Source organism: Podarcis muralis, chromosome 13 (assembly GCF_964188315.1).
Source record: "Podarcis muralis chromosome 13, rPodMur119.hap1.1, whole genome shotgun sequence".
In the NCBI taxonomy this organism is placed as follows: Eukaryota; Metazoa; Chordata; class Lepidosauria; order Squamata; family Lacertidae; genus Podarcis; species Podarcis muralis.
Window position 1 is genome coordinate 21,156,713 of NC_135667.1, and position 21,310 is coordinate 21,178,022.

A 21,310-nucleotide genomic window follows, 5' to 3' on the forward strand; every position below is an offset into this window, starting at 1 on the left:
TCACCCCTAGAGGGGCGCTCCATTGTCTTTTGAGACAGACACATGCCAACAACTACCCAAGTGGAGGGCCAGGAGCATGGGCTAGGCCAGAGGGTCACTTGTTTGGGCCATAAGCCGATGGCCTCCAGTTCCTGGAGTTAGGAACAGTTACACCTAATATGGCCAATCACTTGAAATTTGTCACTTAAGTGTTGAGGCCCAATAGGAACCTCAAGTGTTTTTGCCCTGGCTGGAAGGTTTCCTTGAACTCTGATAATGCTCCTTGCTTCCCTGGATTGAAGATAGAGAGGGGAGTGCCAGTGCAGAAACGAGCAGACCATACGAAGACAGAATTCACATTTATTGCTCTTCGCACTTTTAACTCTGGCCCACCCCCGCCAGCACGCAGTCCTCTAGCTGAAAGATTTCCCTACCTGCTGCTCAGAGTCCTATTAGAGATTTTTATAAGAAATCTTGTGCTAACTGTAAGTCTGGATTCTGAGGCGGGGAAAAACCTGGTGCTACTTCCCTCCTCCACAAGACAGAAAATTGCACACAAGAAGCCGTTTGTAGAAACCATTTATTTTTAAGTTATTTCCAAAAATGAGTTCGTTCTTGCTTCTTTAGGAGGTTCAGAGCCTCAAATGTGGATCCAAAAGAGGAAAAGAAGAAATGCAGCTAAAGTTTTTTTTGTGGGGGTGGGTGGGAGGGGTGCGCCGGGGCAGGAATACACTCTCCTCTTTCCTTCACCAAGGGTCAACAAAGAGAGAACCTGAAGCCTATAATGGGACACGGGCCTTCTCCTAGATTCCAACCGTTGTGGGGTTATTTGTGAGGCAAAGCCAAGTTCAAGCTCAAAATGTCCCTCCCTGCTCAGAAAAGGCAGCAGGCCTAGGCACACCCCAATTCCTCCCTGTTCATCTACAAAGATCTGCTTTCTTAGGCTGCAATCCCAAATGCACTTACTGAGGAGTAAAAGCCCTATTTAACATAGATCAGGATGCCTTTGTCTTCCTCTCCAGCATTTAACCCAGGGTGGTTGTACTGATTTTCTGCTGAAACCTCTTAAAAACAGCCACTTATATAAGGCTGTAAAATAGCCCCCGTCCCCTAAGAAGGAAACCTTGCCCCCTTGATTTCCAAGAAGGGAAGGAGGAAATAGAAGTGCCTTTCAAAAAGTGCTCTGGAGGGGAAAAGTTACACAGCCAGCCCTGCTGTTAGGCAGCATGAAACAACTGCCTCAGGTGGCAGATAAAGAGGGGTGGGGAGCAGGCAGCGCTGTGTGCCACACACCCAAGCTAATCTGCTGCCCTCAGGTATGCAGGATGCTGTCCTGTTGCCAGTGCTGGAGCAAGATGCAACCTCCAGCCTAACTGGCATGGGAGGCGGCGACTTTGTCCCTTGCCTTGGGCAGCAAAGTGTCTTGGGCCAGCCCTGGAAAAGTACCGCTGATGACAAGGAAGGATCACTCCTGCTTCAGGCTCTTTTAAAAATCAGATTTATTAGTCGGAATCTTTCCATAAGGGAGGGGAAGTAGGAAGGAAAGAGAAACTGTTATTGGGAATTTGCCAGATTTCATCCAGAACCAGGCTCTGTGGGGGAATCAGGGAAGGTGCTGTTTTCCCTAGTGCTGCAACCAGAGAAGCAGAGCTTGCCCAAATTCTCTCCCTTTTGCACATGGAACGCTCGGAAAGCAAAGGCGCCTTGTGCCACGCAGACACCAAGCCGTCCTTTGGCTCCACAGCATACAAAGTCACCCTTCACAGTCCTCTCATGGTGTGGACCCACTGATTCAACTCACTGTGTGTGGCAAAGCAGTCAAACAGGAGGGCAGAACTAGCTGGGAGAGGCGGGGAGGAAGGCTTCTGTCACATGATTCAGGAAATGGACAGTAGTGTTCTAGCTGCTGCAGGTAGCAAGGGAGACTCCCCCCCCCAACCTCCCCACAGATTTTAAGTGCTCCCTGTAAATGCTACATGGGGGCAAAATCTAGAGTTAGTGCAGCGGGGCTGAACCTGGCCACACAAGTGTCCCAAACAGTTGCCCCAAATTTTGGGCGACAGGAAAGTAGCACATGATCAGAGATGGGTGTGTGGGCGTCCCTGTCCCAGAATCCTTTGCAACGTGATCCAACAAGGCTGGCTGTCCACTGCTGTACCACAAGGAGCTCTGAGGCACTTGTGTCTCTGACCAGGTGGGGCAGTCACACCGAGCGGCAACCTTTCTCCGTTCTGCTCTGCGTGGAAAGGACTCGGGCGGCCAGATTCTGTGCGCATTGTCCGACTCACCCATCCAAAGGTTCCTCCCCTACCCACCTAGCATCCAAATTTCAGATTGTTACATGGATGGGGCTCTGGAGGTCGTCATCAAGGTTCTCCATGTCAGGCATGTTTGGCATGTCCGCTCCGCCGTTGGCCTCTCTCAAGTGGATCCTCTGGTGGTAGATCATGCTGTGCCTTCGCCGGAACCTCACCCCACACTCCCCACACTGGTACGGTCTCTCCCCGGTGTGGATTCTCAGGTGGCGCGTCAAGTGAGACTGCCGGCCGAACCTTTTCCCGCACTCGACGCAGGGGTAGGGCCTCTCCCCGGTGTGCGTGATCCGGTGGCGGGTCAGGTGAGACTGCCGGGTGAAGGTTTTCCCGCACTCGGCGCAGGGGTAGACCTTGCTCCCCAGGTGGGTCTTCTGGTGCCTGGTGAGCCCGTACAGGTCGTGGAATATCTTCCCGCACTCCATGCACTGGTAGGACTCCTTCTCGGTGTGGGTTCGCTGGTGGGCGGCCAGCTCCGACGGCCAGATGAACCCTTTGCCACACTCGGTGCAGAAATAGCGCTTCTCCCCCGTGTGGATTCTCTGGTGCGTGGCAAGTTCGGACGGCCACCGGAACGCTTTGCCGCACTCCCCGCAGACGTGGCGCTTCTCGGCCACGTGGCCTCCCAGGTAGGCGCCCAGAGAGGGCAACTGCCCGTTGCCGTTCCTGCAGTCGGCGGCGAGCGGGGAGTTGTCGCCGGTGTGCATTCTCTGGTGCGCCGCCAGCTCCGACGGCCACTGGAACCCTTTCCCGCACTCGGCGCAGAGGTAGTGTTTGTTTTTGTTGTGGGTTTTCTGGTGCGTGGCCAGCTCCGACGGCCACCGGAACCCTTTCCCGCACTCGGGGCAGAGGTGGGGCTTCTTGACGGTGTGCGGCTTGGCACAGTCGGCAGCCGGAGGGGTCTTCTCGCCTGTGAAAAGGCTCTGGTGCATTGTGAATTCCGGCGGCCACTGGAACAGCGCCTCGGTGTCCATGGCGAAGTGCGGCTGTTCGCCTGCATGGATCCTCTGGTGGATGGCGAGCTCCGTCGACCACCGGAACCTCTTGCCGCACTCTGTGCAAAGGTGGCACTCCTCGCCCATGTGCGTCTTCTGGTGCCTGGTGAGGTGCGAGGAACGGCCAAACTGCTTTCCGCACTCGGCACAGTGGTAGGACTTTGGCCTGGTGTGAACTTTCTGGTGCAAGGCCAGCTCGGATTGGCACCGGAACCGCTTCCCGCACTCAATGCAGGGGTGGCGTTTCTCTCTCACTCGGATCCGCTTTGGGTTCAGGTGTTGCACCATCCCGTTGAGCCTTTCTCCAAATTCAAACTGGGGGTCTGCTCTGCTGGGAGTCCTGGCACCTGGTTTGGGTGGTTGGGGGGGGGGGGGAAGGCAAGAGAAAATTCACAAATTTCATAGGTATGAATTCTAGAGCTGTCGCTCAATTAAAGCAACGATAGTCGATCAATGAATGTGTTTTAGATAGAGGTTTAAGCCCTGCAGTCCTGTTCACTATTATCTGGCAGCAAGTCCCACTGAATACCGTCATACCTTGGTTCGTAATCCGTCCCGGAACATTCAAAAACCAAGGCACGGCTTCCAATTGGCTGCAGGGGCTTCCTGCACTCAATTGGATGCCGCAGAAGCAATGTCAGATGTTCGGGTTCCAAAGAACGTTTGCAAACCAGAACATTTACTTCCGGGTTTGTGGTGCTCGAGAGCCAAAACGTACACGTACCAAGGTGTTCGAGAACCAAGGTACAGCGGGATTTACTTCAGAGCAAACATGAATAAGATTGTGCCGTAACTGGATTAAGTCGGCATACAAAAGAGAGGAAAAAAGAGGATAGATAAATAATGCTAATTGCTTCAACATGATTTGTGTGTTTTTCACAGCAAGCACTGCCTTCGAAGACACGTTTCCCCTTCTCTCTCCATCATTAGAAAATGCATCTTCTAAGATGCTGCTTGCCACCTGCAAGACCCACCTGAGCCTCCTTCATCGGCTGAAGAATCCCATGTTGCTTCGGTGTCAGAAGAACCTGTGCAGGGAAAGAAAAGAGTCAGGTCCAACTGTGACATGCCTTCCGTCACACACATCCACACAGTATAACAGGATGTTTTTTGGACAGAGTACTGATATGCCTTCATCTGGATACGTTTAACTCCATCCTACAAGTGCCCCAGAACTACAAAAGAAATTCATTGAAACAGGTCTACAGTACAGACTGACAACTGAAGAGGATCTCTAATGCACCTGAGGCAAGGGACCTTGAGAACTGTGATCGTCTGTATGGCCTTGGAAAGTAGAGAAGAGTCTGGATTTGATATCCCGCATTATCAGAGCCAGCTTGGTGTAGTGGTTAAGAGAGGTAGACTCCTAATCTGGGGAACCGGATTCGTGTCTCCGCTCCTCCACATGCAGCTGCTGGGTGACCTTGGGCCAGTCACACTTCTTTGAAGTCTCTCAGCCCCACTCACCTCACAGAGTGTTTGTTGTGGGGGAGGAAGGGAAAGGAGAATGTTAGCCACTTTGAGACTCCTGAAGGGGAGTGATAAAGCAGGATATCAAATCCAAACTCTTCTTCTTCATCATCACTACCTGAAGGAGTCTCAAAGCGGCTAACATTCTCCTTTCCCTTCCTCCCCCACAACAAACACTCTGTGAGGTCAGTGGGGCTGAGAGACTTCAAAGAAGTGTGACTGGCCCAAGGTCACCCAGCAGCTGCATGTGGAGGAGCGGGGAAGCGAACCGGGTTAACCAGCTTACGAGTCTACCACTCTTAACTACTACACCACACTGGCTCTCACTTTCAAGTAGAAAGTGTACTACACGTGTTACTACTGTGTCATTTTTACAGAAACAAAAAGACCCAGATTTATTTGCCCCTAGACTGTTTCCTTCCCAGAAAGGTCTTCAAGGGTTATATAATACAATCTTTCTGGTTGTAGATACACAGCCTCATAGAAGTGAACCAGTTGCAAAATGTGCAAAAGCTATAGAGATCCATATGCAGCTTTCCAAGAATTGCTGTGGGGTACTGCTTTCAATGTTGATGTTTATTTAAACATCTCACTGAAAAGTGTACTGTTAGCATGCTTTCTCGTATCTTTTGTGTTTCTTTTCTACCAGTTGTATAGAATCACATATTTGTTTTTGGAATTTGAAGGTCTGTGGGCTACTAAAAAAAACTTTACTGGAGTTCAATTAAGGCTCAAAGACCTAACAACAAACCTGCTCAAACCAGAAACTCACTTCAAACTACAGTTTTCAGCTCTGGCAGGCAGCAGCCCAATGGTTTGCACAATCTGGTTTGGATGATTTGGGTGACACAGCAAAGTGGTTTGTATGAAACCAGAGAGTGAAATTAAGCTCACAAAGGAAGGAGGGAGGAAACTTACGTCTGATAATCCAAGCCACAGTTTGGAGGATAATCTCAACCATCTGGGTGTGATGCTAGCCATCACCTTAACCTTGAAAGTAGGGTGAGAATAAATGTTTAGCTCAAGGGTGGGGAGTTTGTGGCTTTCAAGAAGTTGTGAACTCCCATCAGCCCCAGCCAGCAAGGTCAGCAGTCGGGTATAATGAATAGTCAGGAATGATGGGAGCTGAAGTTCAACAACACCCTTGGCATACATAATAGATAAAGGCATTTGTGTACCAAAGAGAAGTAGGTCAAGGAGCTAAGCCAGGCTTCCTCAACCTCGGCCCTCCAGATGTTTTTGGCCTACAACTCCCATGATCCCTAGCTAGCAGGACCAGTGGTCAGGGATGATGGGAATTGTAGTCTCAAAGCATCTGGAGGGCCGAGGCTGAGGAAGCCTGAGCTAAGCACAGAGAAGCGAGGATTCTTACCCAGCAAACAGATATCCACATCGCCCCTCTGCTCGGCCTCCATGCATGCATCTCCCTGCTCGGCATCTGATAAGGCTTGGTCATCATCGGGGAAATTCACAACCACCTCCTCAAATAGGTCTGAATCCTGAAATAAGCAGAGAGACACATTCGACAAAAAGATCGATCAAAGACTGTTTAATGTTAAACTAGCTAAACAAACGAACGGACAAAAAAGTAGGGCTTTTAGCATGGGTGCCTCTGTTCTGTGGAACAGCATTCCTGTCCAGGTAAGACAGGTGCTCACTAGCGGAACTTTCCAGAAACACCTGCAGACATCTTTGTTCCGACGGGCTTTCCCAGCTGGCTAAGTGGGTCTTTGCCACAAGTGTCTATTTTGTATGGTTTTTAATTCACCATTTTTAATGATCTGTAGTGTATATCACCTTGAGATGGTTGTTTAGAAAGTGATTAATAAATCAGTACAGTCGTACCTTAGAAGTCAAACAGAATCCATTCTGGAAGTCGGTTCGACTTGCAAAACGTTCAAAAACCAAAGTGCAGCTTCCGATTGGCTTCAGGAAGCTCCGGCAAACAATCAGAAGCCGCGGAAGCCCCATCAGACGTTCGGCTTCCAAAAATAGTTCGCAAACCAGAACAGTCACTTCCTGGTTTGTAACGTTCAGGAGCCAAAATGTTTGAGAACTAAGCTGTTCAAAAACCAAGGTACGACTGTAATATTGTTTTTTTTTTGGGGGGGGGGAAGGAAAGCAACTAAATCCAGCTGCCATCCCATGTACTAAGGTTTGGCTTTAATAATGTTTTTAGCTCTGCCTTGATTCATTAAGAGCTGCACGAAAAGCAGAACTCTATGGTACAGTTCTTACTAGACTGTACCATTTTACACTGCAAGCAGGGGGATATCCCAGATTATTTGTGCTTTTATCTTGTATTTTTATTCTGTGAACTGCCCTGATATCTATAGATGAAGGGTGGTATACAAATTTTAATAATAATAATAATAATAATAATAATAATAATAATAATAATAATAATATACAGAGAAGAGCAGGAAATTTGGGAGTAGGCATTTCACTCAGATATGAATTCCCCTACCAGCAGTCTAAAGATTAACAACCCAGCAAATTATAACATGTGATTCCGCTGATAGCAATTCCACCCTTATGAGTTCTTTTGGAAATGTAGATTTTATAAGTGCTCTTCTAGGATGCGCCAAGGCAGCTTCATTAGGATGGTTTTTAGAGACAATAGGACAGCTACTCCATGAACCAATATTCCTCAGCCTAGAGTTGAACGCGATACATCGCCCTCAAGGTGGCTCACAAAATAATATTAGCACGATAAATACACACAAACAGAACACAAAGAACAAGCCAGAATTGAGATCCTGGAATTTTTGCTAGGGCTAACAAATGCTATGTTAAAGTCCATATTCTGCATTTCATTGCCATGCAGATTTCAGAACTCTGGAAGGGTGGAGGAAAAGGCTGGGGCTTCTTTGCTTCATATCCTAAGAATTGGAAGGCAAAACTCTGCCTTTTGTGTGTTCTCCATCTGCTTCTTGATTTCCTGCAGGAAACCTGCACACACAGAGAGAATTATGCCAGTTGTGCCCTTCTGTCAAATCACACAAATGACTGGTGCAAATCCATCATTTCTGATGCAGAGTCACAATTCCTGACTGCAAGGGGGGGGGGCTCTCTTAGCAAACAGCTCTTTTCTTTCCCCCCAATATGCCCCAGCCTGGGAGAGGAGACATCTTGCCCACAGTGTTGGCTTGTGGAGAATGGCAGATGGCCAGCGACTAGGAGGAAACCCTTTGTTTCTGGGCTGCAGGACTACAACTCCCAAAAGCCTTTGTGTGGATTTCGGTGAATCCGCTGTGAGCGGCAGGTGCAAAAGTCCTCTGGGGTTTGTAGGCAGCCGTAACAGTGTTTGTAGGAGACCAGGAGGACTGAAGAGGGAAAGCTGGGAATAAGAGATAAGAGGCGCAGCTCTGAATTGAGAGCTGGGTTTGTAGAGGCTGCCTTGAGGTCCTGAAAATAAGAGAGGAGTCTGAATGGCCAGAGGAAGGAATAAAGAGACGTGAGACTTTGGAGATGATTCAATATATTTTGGTGCCTCACGCACAAAGCTCAAGCTGGAAAACTATAAAAATAAACAAAACTATTGACAATTTGTTCTCTTTAGTGTCACCCAGCAACACAGATTTTCCAGAAAATTGAAAATTTAAAACGGGGGGGGGGGGGGATATCTTCCTTTGTAAATTAGGGCAATTTGTGTTGGAGAATTTCCAGTTTGCATCAGAAAATTTCCTGATACCCTAGAGAGCAATCTAATTTAGCATGTTTATTTGACTTGTGTTTGGTAAACAAAGCTATATTTATTTATTTATTTATTTAAAAAAAACCTTCTAAACAGCCACACTTGCAAATACTTATTTGCAACTGGCACCCATTCATTGTTTACAAATCAACTTGCAAAATGGGGAGGGGGGAATTCCCTGGAAAAATTGCCTCTCTCTCCAAATACAGTGGTGCCTCGCAAGACGAAATTAATTCGTTCTGCGAGTTTTTCGTCTTGCGAATTTTTCGTCTTGCGAAGCACGGTTTCAAAAGAAGTTTTGGAAAAGCTTCAAAAATCACCAAAGTCTTCAAAAACCTCAAAAAAGGCGTACAACTACACCTCTTCAAGCAATGCACCCTGGGTATTAACGGTTTTAAGAAAAAGGAAACAAACTTGCAAGACGTTTTCGTCTTGCAAAGCAAGCCCATAGGGAAATTCGTCTTGTGAAGCAACTCAAAAAACCAAAAACCCTTTCATCTTGCGAGTTTTTCATCTTGCGAGGCATTCGTCTTGCGAGGTACCACTGTACCTGATGGTAGCCCTAAAAGTCACCACTCCTTGAGGTAAACTGCCCTGCATGGCTGAATGGAAGGCAAGCCCTGAGGGACACTAAGGAGGGAGGCAGAAGACCATTTAATGTTAACAAGAGCAGGACAAACATAGTGCTGCCATTCACACCCTTTGACCTTGATTCCATACTCCTGGAATCCCAGTTATTTGCGATTACTCTACTGTTAAGGAAGACACCCGCTAGGCGCCTCAGAAAGCAGCAGTCCCTCTCCCTACAAAACATCTCCATCCTCTGCAATGCCTAATATAATGTAATGTCCACAGAAGGCCTGTGTTGTGACATCAACACTGTTTGAATTTGGCCTGTTCTGGTTCCACTTTGCTGGCTGCTACTTAGGGCGAGTGGGAAGACTTGGAACGATGTGACGTCATGTCTGCCATTTTGTATTGCTAGCCAATACCAGAAGAAGTAAGGAGACAAGACACAAGGGCTGCTGTTATTGGAGGTAGCCATGACTCCTCTGTAACGACTAGTTCTGAGAAGGCTAAAAATTCGACAACTGCACCAGCCAAGGCAGAAAATATGGAATATATCATGTATTATGGGAAATAATGAAAACATAGCAATTTTTTTAAAAGAAGCATAATAATAATAATAATAATAATAATAATAATGGCAGCAATGAAAACCTTAGTGGAAGAGCTCCCTGGCATCTTGATTGAAAAACAAACAAACCTCATAGAAGGTGATGCAGAAGAGACCTGTCACCTGAGACCCCAGAGAGCCTCTGCTAAGTCAGAGGTGACAATACTGGGCTACAGTGACAAATATTCTGGCCACGGTGCATAAAAGTTTCCCACGTCCCAAACCATCTCCACATTTTAATTACACCAAAGGGCAGAAATTAAAGCAACCAAGCTATGGCTCTGTTTCAATTACCAAGCATTTCAGCTCCTTTCCAAAACCCGGCTCCACGTTTTGATGCAGGTAATGAGGAAGAAGCCACTGCCTTGGCAATTTTACCGTGCAATCCTATACAACAGGATTGGGGCAACTGTGGCAGGGGGCGTCATGAGGATGTCAAGCGACTGATAGGCGTGTGGTCTCACCCACCTGTCAAAGCTGACCTATGGGGTGAAGGGAGGGGTCTGCTTCACCTGTGCATTCCCTGCAGAGAATATGCTGGAGAAAACAGCAGGATCGAACCAGGCCCACTGCCTATCAGCTGACGTCACCCAGGTGGGAGGAGATGGCCTCATTGGCCGGTGGCCTGGAGGTTCCCCACACCCACTAAACATGTCTGCTCAACCTTACTGAATTCGAATAGGGCTCCCTAAATTTATAAGCATTTCTAAACTGCTTAATATTTAAAGATCTCTAGGCAGTATGCAAATAAAGGTAAAGGTAAAGGTACCCCTGCCCGTACGGGCCAGTCTTGACAGACTCTGGGGTTGTGCGCCCATCTCACTCTAGAGGCCGGGGGCCAGCGCTGTCCGCAGACACTTCCGGGTCACGTGGCCAGCGTGACATCGAGCCAGAGCCGCACACAGAAACGCCGTTTACCTTCCCGCTAGTAAGCGGTCCCTATTTATCTACTTGCACCCGGGGGTGCTTTCGAACTGCTAGGTTGGCAGGCGTTGGGACCGAGCAACGGGAGCTCACCCCGCCGCGGGGATTCGAACCGCCGACCATGCGATCGGCAAGTCCTAGGCGCTGAGGTTTTTACCCAAAGCGCCACCCGCGTCCCTAGTATGCAAATACAAAACATTTTTTTAAAAAAAATACAAAACATTAAAAAAACCAGTATCCAATAAAGAAAGATGCAACATGCTGTAGTATTATAAGAACAAGAATTTGGTCATAGGAAGATCCAATCCTATGGGTCAGAGAAAGCCTGAGCAAAAAAGGCACATCTTCTTTATAAGACACCTGAAGCAGACGACAGGTGATGCCTCACAAATGGCAGAGGGAAGGATATTCCCCAGTGCAGGGGCAGTGGTGGAAAAAGCTCATTTTCAGGTCACTGCCCTGTGATCTTTCGTAAGGTGAATATAGAATTACAAACTTAGAATCTGAAGGCCTGGATCCTGGGCATTATCAGGTCATGGGCCTCATCCTGTATGAACCTATCCAAAGTATTAAGTTCAGCTGACAAAATGCTACGGATGGGTCCAAATTATCCAGAAACTAAACTAGCTTACCAACAAGGCAGAGGTTTTTTGGTGATTGTTCCAAAACGCCCTTCCACAGGCTAAATGTTTTACTCCTCTCTCCCTCCTGGCATTCCAGAAGTAAATAAAAGCTTTGGGGACTTTGCTGTGCTTTGGGGACTTAGCGCAAAATACATACTCCCATTGTTTGATTGTTTTATCATAGGAGCTTTCAGCCCAAACACTGAGGTCCAGCTCAGAGGGCCTTCTGGTGGGACGTGAAGTTACAGGGAACCAGGCAGATGGCCTTCTTGGTGGTGGCATCTGCTCTGCGGAATGCCATCCAGTCAGATGTCGAGGAAATAAATACTATGCAACTTTTAGAAGACATCTGAAGGCAGCCCTTTATAAGAAAATTTTTAATGTTTAATGTTTTATTATGTTTTTATATTCGCTGGAAGCCACACAGAGTAGCTGGGGCAACCTGTTCAGATGGGCAGGGTACAAATAATAAAATTGTTGTTGTTGTTGTTTTATACTATTTATATTTTTTTAAAAAATGTTTGCAAGGCTGATTGTACACGATTTTGAGAGCCTTAGCTGGAAAACAAATATGTCATCTTTAAACAGAGATTTTATATCACCTTATGTAAACTGCTGAGGTTTTTCTTATCAAATTGTATATAAATCTTTTTGTATAAATAAAATAACCATTCGCCACAGCAATAACAACATTGTAAAGGCAGCCCATGCCCCAAGGACAAAATGTGCCCGTCACACCTGCCCCCCATCTGTTGCTAGCACCCCACCGCCATTTCCCTCCCATCTCCGCCATAGTTATGGGCCCATCTCAGCAGGTCAGCCCTCACAAAGAAACTTGTCCCATCCGTGAGCCACAAGATTGTCCTTGGGGGTGGCGTATGGGATGAGAAAGGGGGTGGGGGACGAAAACCATCTCACCTCCTCTTCTGCTCTCTCCGCCTCCTGCTGCTTCGACAGGAACTCCTCTGCCAGGGCCACGGCCCGTGCGCAAGTGTCCGGGCTGCATTCCCACACGCGGCTCCGAATCCCCGGAGGGAGGACCGCCAGGAACTGCTCCAGGATCAGGACGTCCAGAATCTGCTCCTTGGTGCGGTTCTTCGGCTTCAGCCAGTGGTTGCAAAGCTCCCAGAGCTGACCGCAAGCCTTCCGCGGCCCCTCCGTCTCTTGGTAGCAGAACTGCCGGAAACGCCGGCGGGCCGTCTCTAGGGTGAAGCCGCCCACTCCCGAGGTGGACGTCCGCGTCTTACCGATGCTCCCTCGGTCCGCGTTGCCTGGGGTACTGGGCTGGGTTTCTTGCTGGCTCTCCTCTGTGTATGGAGCTCTCCATGGGGAGGAGGCAGGGTTCTCCGCTGGCTCTAATGCCGTGGTAGAGAAGGCCCCCGACTCAATGTTCATGGGTGCTGCCTCAGTCGCTGGGGAAGCATCTTGCGTTGGTGGTGGTGGCGGCGGCTGCTGCACAGTTGCAGGAGGCGGAGCTCGTGGGGCCTGAGACACCTCCTCCCACTGGACTTCCCAGCGCTGAGGTTGTGGGGCTTCTTCTAGGGCCTCTGGCTCAGCGGCGGGTGGCACTTCCAAGCCCAGAAGTTCCTCCACAGTCCCAGTGCACACCACAAGTAGGGAGTCATCTCCTTCCTCTGCTCCCACAGCCTCTCGTACCGGCCCCGTTGGATTCTCCTCATCCTCATCTTCTTCCTCCTCCTCTCCTCCTCCTTCTTCTTCCTCCTCCTCCTCCTCCTCTTCTTCTTCTTCCTCCTCCTCTTCTTCTCCCTCTACTTCTTCCTCTTCCTCCTCCTGCTCTTCCTCTCCTTCCGCTTCCACCACGACTTCCGCCTCCGCTTCCGGTTCCTCCTCCTCTTCTTCCTCCTCCTCCTCAATCGTGATTTCCGGATAGACCCCTTGCTCAAGCAGCACTTTAAAATGGAGATCCAGCTCTCCCGATCCCTGCTCGGGCTCCATTTTGTCTTCCAAAAGGTAGGCCGACTTCTCCCAGTTGTAGACGGAGGTCTGGCCACCGAGGCCCCAAGTCTCACACGCAAACATGGCGGGAAACTAGGAAGTGTTTACGGGGGCGTTGTCTCCCTGAAAGGGGGTGGGGGAAGGAAAAAAAAGAAAGGCTATCACCCAGTTTTAAGAAACCTGAGCCATTAAATCAATTGAAAGTCATTTTCCTGAATTGGGTATATGAGTAAGAGCAAGAGTTCTGAAGAAAAACAAAACACTTTTGTTTTTAGGTGATGCGATGCACGTGCCAGAGGGGGGCCATCTTAGGTAAAACGTTCCCTCATGTGTGTGAGGGAAGAGGGAACACCTCTTCTAAGAAGGTACCAGCTGCCCAGTTTTTGTATTTATAATTATATAGTTTTGCATATAATAATAATAATCTGCCACTCACTAATGCGGGCTACTTCAAAACATATAACTGATTCATTAATGAAACATTGCAGTCCATTAGAAAAGGGGGGAACAGAGGAAGGGGGGAAGTTGAGGGGGAAAACAGCCGGTGTTGAGGAACATCTTCCTTACACAGCCACCCCTAACTCCACCGCAAAAGGCCCAGGGAGAAATTGTTAGGATGGCCATCAGTAAAATCTCCTCCCTGTTAAGATTCCAGAAGAGAGATACACAGCCACCGTCTCTCTGCTTCACTCATGGCTCTCTCACTCTGAGCCACTCTGCACATTTAGAATCTTCACCCAGCCCACATACTGCACCTCTTCAAGAGGCAGGTAGGAAATCGTACTATGGAGTGATTCCCCAAGGCCAAAAACACCATGTCCCTGGATACTGGAACGTTAGACAGAAGAGTTATTATAGCCCAGCCTTCTCTGTTCTGTGCCTAGGGAATTTCTTATTACGGTGCGCATTCAAACATGCAACACCTCCACCCACAGCATTCCACAACGGGACAGCCTTCGCAGGGTCTCTTTTTCTGAACATGTAGATCAGGTTCTGTGTCTTCTGGCCAGATGGATAAGAGAACGGCAAGTACATCTACTGCAACACAACGCAATGTATTTTCCCAGCTTGGAAATACGGTGCAGCACTCTGGAGGCTATAGCAAGGCCAGGAAGTGCCATTCTTTTGCCATTTAGCTACTTGCCCAATGAAAGCAGCAGACTTCATGGCTCTGCTGCTGTTGCTTCAGTCTCTCTCTCTCTCTCTCTTTCTTCTTTTCAGAGGCTCAAGTTCCCATTTGTTTGTACAGTGCCATACTCAGTGCTGATAGGGTGGTACAAAGAATGATAATAATTTACCAAGGCCACTTATTAAGCCAATATAGCACAGTGGCTGGAATGTCTGCACTCCATTAAACATTAAAATTTCAGAGTACTGGGTTTGACCTCAGGTGATTTCCCCCGATTTTCAAAATTATGCAAAATTTCTTTGCAGTTCTGTTTTAAGTCCTCGGTCACATATGATCACACAGACCCCATTTGGTGTGACTTAGCATTACATCCAAACCCAGGGCTCATGGTTTGTCTTGCTCCAAAAAGCTGTAGCCAAAGGTCTGTTATTGGCTTACTGGCCCATGGTTAGTCTGGAGCAGGCTTCCTCAAACTCAGCCCTCCAGATGTTTTGAGACTACAATTCCCATCATCCCTGACCACTGGTCCTGCTAGCTAGGGATCATGGGAGTTGAAGCCCAAAAGCATCTGGAGGGCTGAGTTTGAGAAAGCCTGGTCTGGGGGAACTGGGGTTTATTGTAACACTAAGCCAAACCCTGGCTTAGTTCTGTATAGTGCAGGAGGTGGAGGACCACTGGAAGAGAGACGTGGCCACTATTTCCCCTCCAAGTACCTGCACACTCATTCATCCATGTTTAGCCGTGGTTTGGATTAGTGTTACAAGCAAATGAGGCCATGGATGAACTCTCCCCCCCCCCCCCGCCGCCACACACACCTCTACTCCCCTTAGGGTGGTGACACCTGTTGACATTTGGTAACTACCTCAAATACAAATGCCTCCATCATCCTTCAGCATCAAAATATTCACAAATATTCCCTCCTATTAACTATGACGCACCTCTGCATGTGGTCAGTCTCACAGCTCAATAAACTAAGCAAATGTAAGCAGCAACAGTAAGTTGTACAGAAATGTAGGAACTTTATACTAGCAACCGATACATTGTGCTTACAGATGACTATGTACCAAATTCTAACTTCCAAAAAAGCAACAAAAATGGAAACTTTCCACATTTACAATTAGCTAAAGGACAACTACTAGGAAATGTTCCCACCCTCTCACCATACTTTTTCATTTTAACAAATGCAATCTTTCTTTCCCCTACCCCCACCAGTGTTGAAAAAGTATTGTTCATCCTCAGGTGTATAAGCTAGGTGCCAAATGGCTCCTTAAACCAAGGCTACAGCCATCAAAACAGAATGTCTACTTGCCATTTTGGGGCAAGATGGATCTAAAGTCTTATTTTTTTCAAATGACTGTCTGACTGTGATTATCAGTTAAACATCTGGCTAGTTCAGATGAAAACCTTGAGTTACGGTAGGTTAAGAACTCTGAGAACTTAAAGAAGAAAAGTTGTTTTATCCAGGGACAGTTCACATATATATTGCCCTTTTCCTAATTCTTTTTCTCAGTGGTGACAGGGGCCATTCATAACATAAGAATATTATTCACAACCGTGAGCAGGGCAGTGGGGTGGGGTAAGTGAGGACAAGATACAACAATTAACTATAACACTGTTTGCTGCTCTTGCACAGGCTGCACAGAAAAAGCATTTTAGTTCCTGAAATTCATTCTGAAAAAGCATTTTAGTTCCTGAAATTCATTCTTGCAAGTGGCCAATAGCAAAATGTGCCTGGCGCCTGGCTAATTTCGAACACTGTTCATCAACATATTTCCATCAAACCTGACACGGCCAACTTCAAGTGATTATTAATTTGATAAAACAGGGGTTTTTTTACTCCAAAATGGAATGCTGGCATATGCACCCTTTCAATTAAAGTAACTCTATATTCAACACTGGAGATTCCCTTTCCTCAATATTTCTTTAAAAAGATTCACCTAGATCATGCATGTCCAACCGGTTGATCGAGATCTACCAGGCGACCACGTGTTGTCTGTGGTCAAACATGGTTGACTTGCGTGATCCTGAGCGATCTACCCCCCAAAAAAACTCAACAACTTTGGCTCACCCCCCCTAAAAAAACCTCAACAACTCTGGCCAATCCAATGGGTAGATCAGTGCCAGCTTATTTATAGTGGGAGTAGATTGCAGTCTCTTGGAAGTTGGACGTGCCTGACCTAGATGTTTCCAAATCTGCCCGCCCCCCCTAAAAATTTCAAAGCATATACAGAAGCAAGACCAGCACTAGTAATCTTTTGGAAAACAAAGCATGTGTTACAAAAGGAGCACCTTTCATATGCAGATTTGGACATACAAATTTCTACGTAAAGGGATTTCAATCTTAAAAACAGAAATAGACACTCATCCTTCCAATGGGTATCAGCTGCAAAATTCACACTGACAAATCTTCACAGCAGACTTTAAGAAATGAGTCAAAGTATTGGAACCACTGGGAAGAATCAAAATTAGCTTCAAAGACTTTTCACCTGGGAGTTATAATAGCAGACTTGAAGCACAAATATTTAGAGTCAAATCTATGCCCAAAAGATTCCCAAGCTGCACTGCAAGTCATCCAAGCAGTCCCTGCATGGCTGGGCCACTAACTAATGAACACTAATGCCACAGAAGCCACAGAGTGGCAGCCAAAGTGGGGGGGGGGGCAGCGAGGGGAGGAGCCAGGGCCTCTTGGGGGAAATGAGCATGTTTACTAATGGTGAGAACATAGTTGATCTACTACTGCCTGCCTGCTCACTTTAACAGAAGGACTTAGACCAGACATTCCATTATTTGTTCACCATTAGGGCGAAGCACTTGATTGATCTGTTAATTAATTAATTGGCAAAAGGATTACTGTGCTAACACAAAAAGGGGGAAGGGGAGCTGAAGTGGTGGTTCAGCCTCCTTGTCATTTTTGTTAGGCTGCTTCCACTAAACAGGAAGCTCCCACCTCTTCCCAAAGACCAGGGTAAGGCAATCACCCACACCCCCTATACAGAGTGGGGTGCACTCCGCTCCCCACCATCAGATGCAGAGAAACAGCCCCCCACCTCCATCTTTCTAACTGTAAACCTCCTTCCTTCCCAGATGGCTCAACTTTCCACCTCTCCCTCCCTCCACCCCCCTACCAGCCACCCACATCTTAGCTCCCTGTCCTCTTTCTCCTACCAGAAACATTTCTGCCCAGCCCTCCCCTGATTAACCCCTTCCCCTCTCCCAGGAGAAGGGTCTTGCCCCCCCCACCTCCCATGTGGCTGAAAAAAGGCCACCTCCCTGCGACCACCACCCTTCCCAAGAACAAAAAAGAAGGACCTTGACCATTCATTGCCCGGCCTTCCCCCCGCCCCCGAGCCCATCCCTTCGCCCTTACGCACAGCTCCCCCTGCCTCTCCACCCCATCGCGGCAGAGAGAGGCCCTGGTGCATTTGCCAGCCCTCCCACTAGACTCGCCCCCCCCCCCGCCACCCCGAAACTGAGACAAGGGGAATGCAGCCATTTTGCTTCTTTGATGTGGCTGGGGGTGGGAGGGGCAAAGCGATGGCTCATGTTGCGCTCCCCGCTCGCTCTCCCCTGCGCTGCCAGCAACCAACCCCCCTTCCAATCGGTGACATCTACCTAGGATTTTGGGGGAGCAGGAAAAGAGCCCCCCTCCAAATCCAGCCCACCCACCTCCCTCTCCTCCCCCACCCCCGCTTTGCACGTGGCTTTGCAATATGGGGAGGCCGGCCGCTGCAACTCACCCTTCGGCGAGGAGAGCCAGTCTTCCCTCTCCCGCCCCCTTGCACCAGATGCGGCTACTTGGGGGTGTTGCAACCCCGAACCTCTCTCTCTCTTCCGTGCCCCCCTCCTCCCCCAAAAAAGGCGGAGCAGGAAGGCGCCTCCTCCTCTTCCTCCCTCCCCACGTGGGCGCCAGGGCATTAACCCTTTGCGCGCTTCGGACGACCAGCTCTCGCCCCCGCCGCTCATCAACGCGCAAATCAGATGCATGTTCCTCCAGTTGATGGTCATTTTCCTCTTGTCGTGGATTTATAGGAGCCGAACCAGTGTGCAAATTGGTTTTTTGGAGGGCGATCCCACCTTTTTCTAATCTAGGAAAACGTATTTCGAAATACAATCCCTACGCATTAGAAATAATAATAATAATATTTCACTTCTGAGATTTTTCAACGCTGCTCACAGGAAATTCTTTCTCCAGCGTGGAGTTCTTTCATCCTCCCATGGAGATCACGCTTCATTTTGTTCAGGCACAATCGTGCAATTTCTTCCTTTGTAACCATTTCCAGAGGGACAGGCCTGTGGGTCTGTTGCAGCTCACCCTACAAAGGAAAGTCTTGTGGCATCTTGAAGACTTAACAAATTTATTATGGCATGATAAGCTTTCATCACTGGACTACAGACCATTTGATTAAATGGACTCCATAAAAGCTTATGCTATTAAAAATAATTTGGTTATCTTTTCAGGTGCCACAAGGCACTCTGTTAATTTCTCCTTTTACACACACACACACCAACCTCCCCCATCCCCCAACTAGCTGGAGAAACCTAACTTTTTTCAACGTCTTGGACTCAAATAGTCTGTCTAGCACAGAGTAACAGTGATTGAAGCCACTCAAACACAGCACAATAAAAATGATTTAAATTGAAATTAAAAAAATTAAGGTCATATATATATATATATATATATATATGTTCATAACTGCATATATAAACCACATGTCTGAAACCCCACAGAAAAAGTCCTGAAACCATTTTGTCCCCCCTCCCAAATTGACCTCAAATATTTCTCTGATAGGTCAAAGGAAAATGGAAAAGCCTCCCCATTGTCTTTTTGTTCACAAATCCTGTCTTAAGGGTATGTCTGTGTATGAATAGGGTGAGCCTAGGACTTCTGGGTTGGTGGAATTCCTCTGATCGGGAGGAATTTGCTCTGTGGGAATCTGGGTTTGGCCGCCACGGCGAAGGCGGAGACCCGTAAAAATCACAGGCAGGAGAAGCCTGTGAGCGTGGGATTCGGCGGGCACCCCTTGCGCCTCCCCTACTCGCGGGGAAACCCAGTTTCGGGGGTCCGGAGCGACGTGGGGTGAGTGGCGCGGTGCTTTGAATCGTTTGCTTCTTCCACAGAGCGGAGCCGCATAGCTGTTGCTGAAGAGCACTGACTTTTTCCTGTGGACAATTTGACTTCAAAGTAATTACCCGTGAGTAGAGCTGAAGTGGGAGAATTGGACTTTTAAACGTTTAATTTGGCATCGAAACGGGGAGGTTCAATACAGTAAGTCCGCCTCCCCCTTTTGTAAATAGACTGAAGCAATGAGGCTGCAAGCTGAAGTCTTGGAAAGCCTTTTGTAAAAGATTAAAGTTTCATCGGTAAAGAACATATATCCCCCCTTGGAGACAGGAGAAGAGGTGGGGAAGTGGTAGACTGAGTTGCCTGTAGGAGAGAGCGAAGAGAGTTAAAATACCGCCGCTCTGACCCTGGAAACGGGCTGCTAGCAGGATTGATGTCTTTTGGAATGTTCATTGACAGCGTTTAGAACGTTCATTGACAGGTAGCTAAATAAGAGAATACATTGTTTCTACTGTCTCCGGCTGCTTTTAAAAAGGAGTAAAAGTAACTGAAAACTGAAACTAATTTTGGATTGTTTGATCTGTGTTTAAAAGAGGACATTACTGACTAATACAAATAGAAACTGTTTCCCCCTAGTGCAGGGGTCTGCAACCTTTAAGACAAAAAGAGCCACTTGGACCCGTTTCCGAAGAAGAAGAAAAAACTGGGAGCCGCAAAACAAGCCAAATGTAAATAACCACACATTCTTCCCCTTCCCCCATTCTCTCTCTTTTCCCTGAGTCTATTTCAGATAGCAAAGAGGGGTATGTAACTCTCATATCCATTTTTTGCAAAGCACCATGTGCATAGAGTGCATTATACAAATTAATACATAGAAAAGTGTCTGTCCCTCCCTGCAGTTCAACTCCCTCCCTTTTTACTAACAGCACATATCCATTCCTTCTGCTGGTGCAACTTTCTCATCATTTCTACATAGCAGCATTTATAAACCAGTGCCAGAGAAACTGGGTGAAAGGAAGGTGAGAGGGAAGAGATATGAATATTTATGTGTGTATATGTATACATACATACACCTACACAATTACAGGTTTGAAGCCAACTTAAAATAAAAAGAGCTGGTAAGCAAAGGAATCTGTGGTGCTTTCCATGGGATCCGGGGACATGTCAGCTAATACTCTTCCCTTTCTTCTTCATTTGCTTGTCTCTGCAGCAAATCTCGAGGGGGAAGGGAGAAGGGCAGGAATTGCATAGGCACGAGAGAACGGGGGAAATCCCGCATGCAGGATTTTGGTGCCTAACGGCCCCCCCCTCTGCAATTGCTCTCGTGCTCCCCTGCCTCTCCTGCTGGCTACCTCTGGACCCCCTCCTCGTCACTGACGTAATTCACCCCTTCCTCCCTGACAGGGCGGGCGGGCCCATTTTGTGGTTCACTTCAGGTGCTCTCCATCAACTCAGTGGCCACTCAGAAGCAAGGCACGGAAAAGGATCCCGAAGCACCACCGCCACCCCACCCCCCACAAAAACCCCACCCCGCCATTTCCCTCGAGCGCGCACGCGCTCTCTCTCTCCCTCGCCTCAGGTGACTCGCGTGCGGGGCTGAGGAGAGCGTGGCCTGGGAGAGCGTTCCCCCTCGCCGCCGCCCGTCCTACCCCGGGGGAAGCTATGAACCATGAAGCCGCCTGGCAGAACTTCCTTCCGGAGGCAGAAGCAGCAGCAGCAGCAGCAGCAGCCCTTCTCCGGCCACCGCCTCTTCCTCCTCCATCCCAGCAGCCGCCGCCTCTCGAGCTCCGCTGCCCCCGCCGCCTTGCTTTGCCCGGCTCGGCTGCCCAGCTCCATCCCCCTCCTCTTTCTGGCGCTTCTGCTTTTCTGCTCAGGGTCTCCGAGGATCTGCGGAGCCGCGGCAAAGGTGTAAAAGAGCCGCATGTGGCTCCGGAGCCGCGGGTTGCCGACCCCTGCCCTAGTGGAAGCCTTTGAAACTGGTTGCAT

At 48.3% G+C, this 21,310-nt stretch overlaps 1 protein-coding gene across 2 annotated transcripts; it reads right to left on the reverse strand.

Annotated features, from left to right (window-relative positions):
• Positions 1 to 542: 542 nt before the first annotated feature.
• On the reverse strand, positions 543 to 18,141 carry LOC114581825 (uncharacterized). 2 transcript variants are annotated; one of them, XM_028702462.2, is made up of 5 exons: positions 18,000 to 18,141; positions 12,096 to 13,256; positions 6,129 to 6,255; positions 4,261 to 4,314; positions 543 to 3,633 (listed from the first exon to the last, which is right to left on the reverse strand). In XM_028702462.2, the coding sequence occupies exons 2-5, from the start codon at positions 13,215 to 13,217 to the stop codon at positions 2,309 to 2,311; spliced, it is 2,628 nt and encodes an 875-aa protein (XP_028558295.2). In that variant the 5' UTR covers positions 13,218 to 13,256; positions 18,000 to 18,141; the 3' UTR covers positions 543 to 2,308. The 2 variants fall into 2 exon arrangements, with proteins under 2 accessions (XP_028558295.2, XP_028558296.2); XM_028702463.2 differs by lacking the exon at positions 18,000 to 18,141 and adding an exon at positions 17,634 to 17,741.
• Between the last annotated feature and the right edge of the window lie 3,169 nt (positions 18,142 to 21,310).

Coding starts and splice junctions, on each gene's coding strand:
- LOC114581825 (XM_028702462.2), bottom strand. CDS start 13,217: ATGTTTGCGTGTGAGACTTGGGGCCTCGGTGGCCAGACCTCCGTCTAC. Junction 4,315..6,128: donor TGTGGATATCTGTTTGCTGG/GTAAGAATCCTC, acceptor TTCCCTGCACAG/GTTCTTCTGACACCGAAGCA. Junction 3,634..4,260: donor AGCCGATGAAGGAGGCTCAG/GTGGGTCTTGCA, acceptor CACCCAAACCAG/GTGCCAGGACTCCCAGCAGA.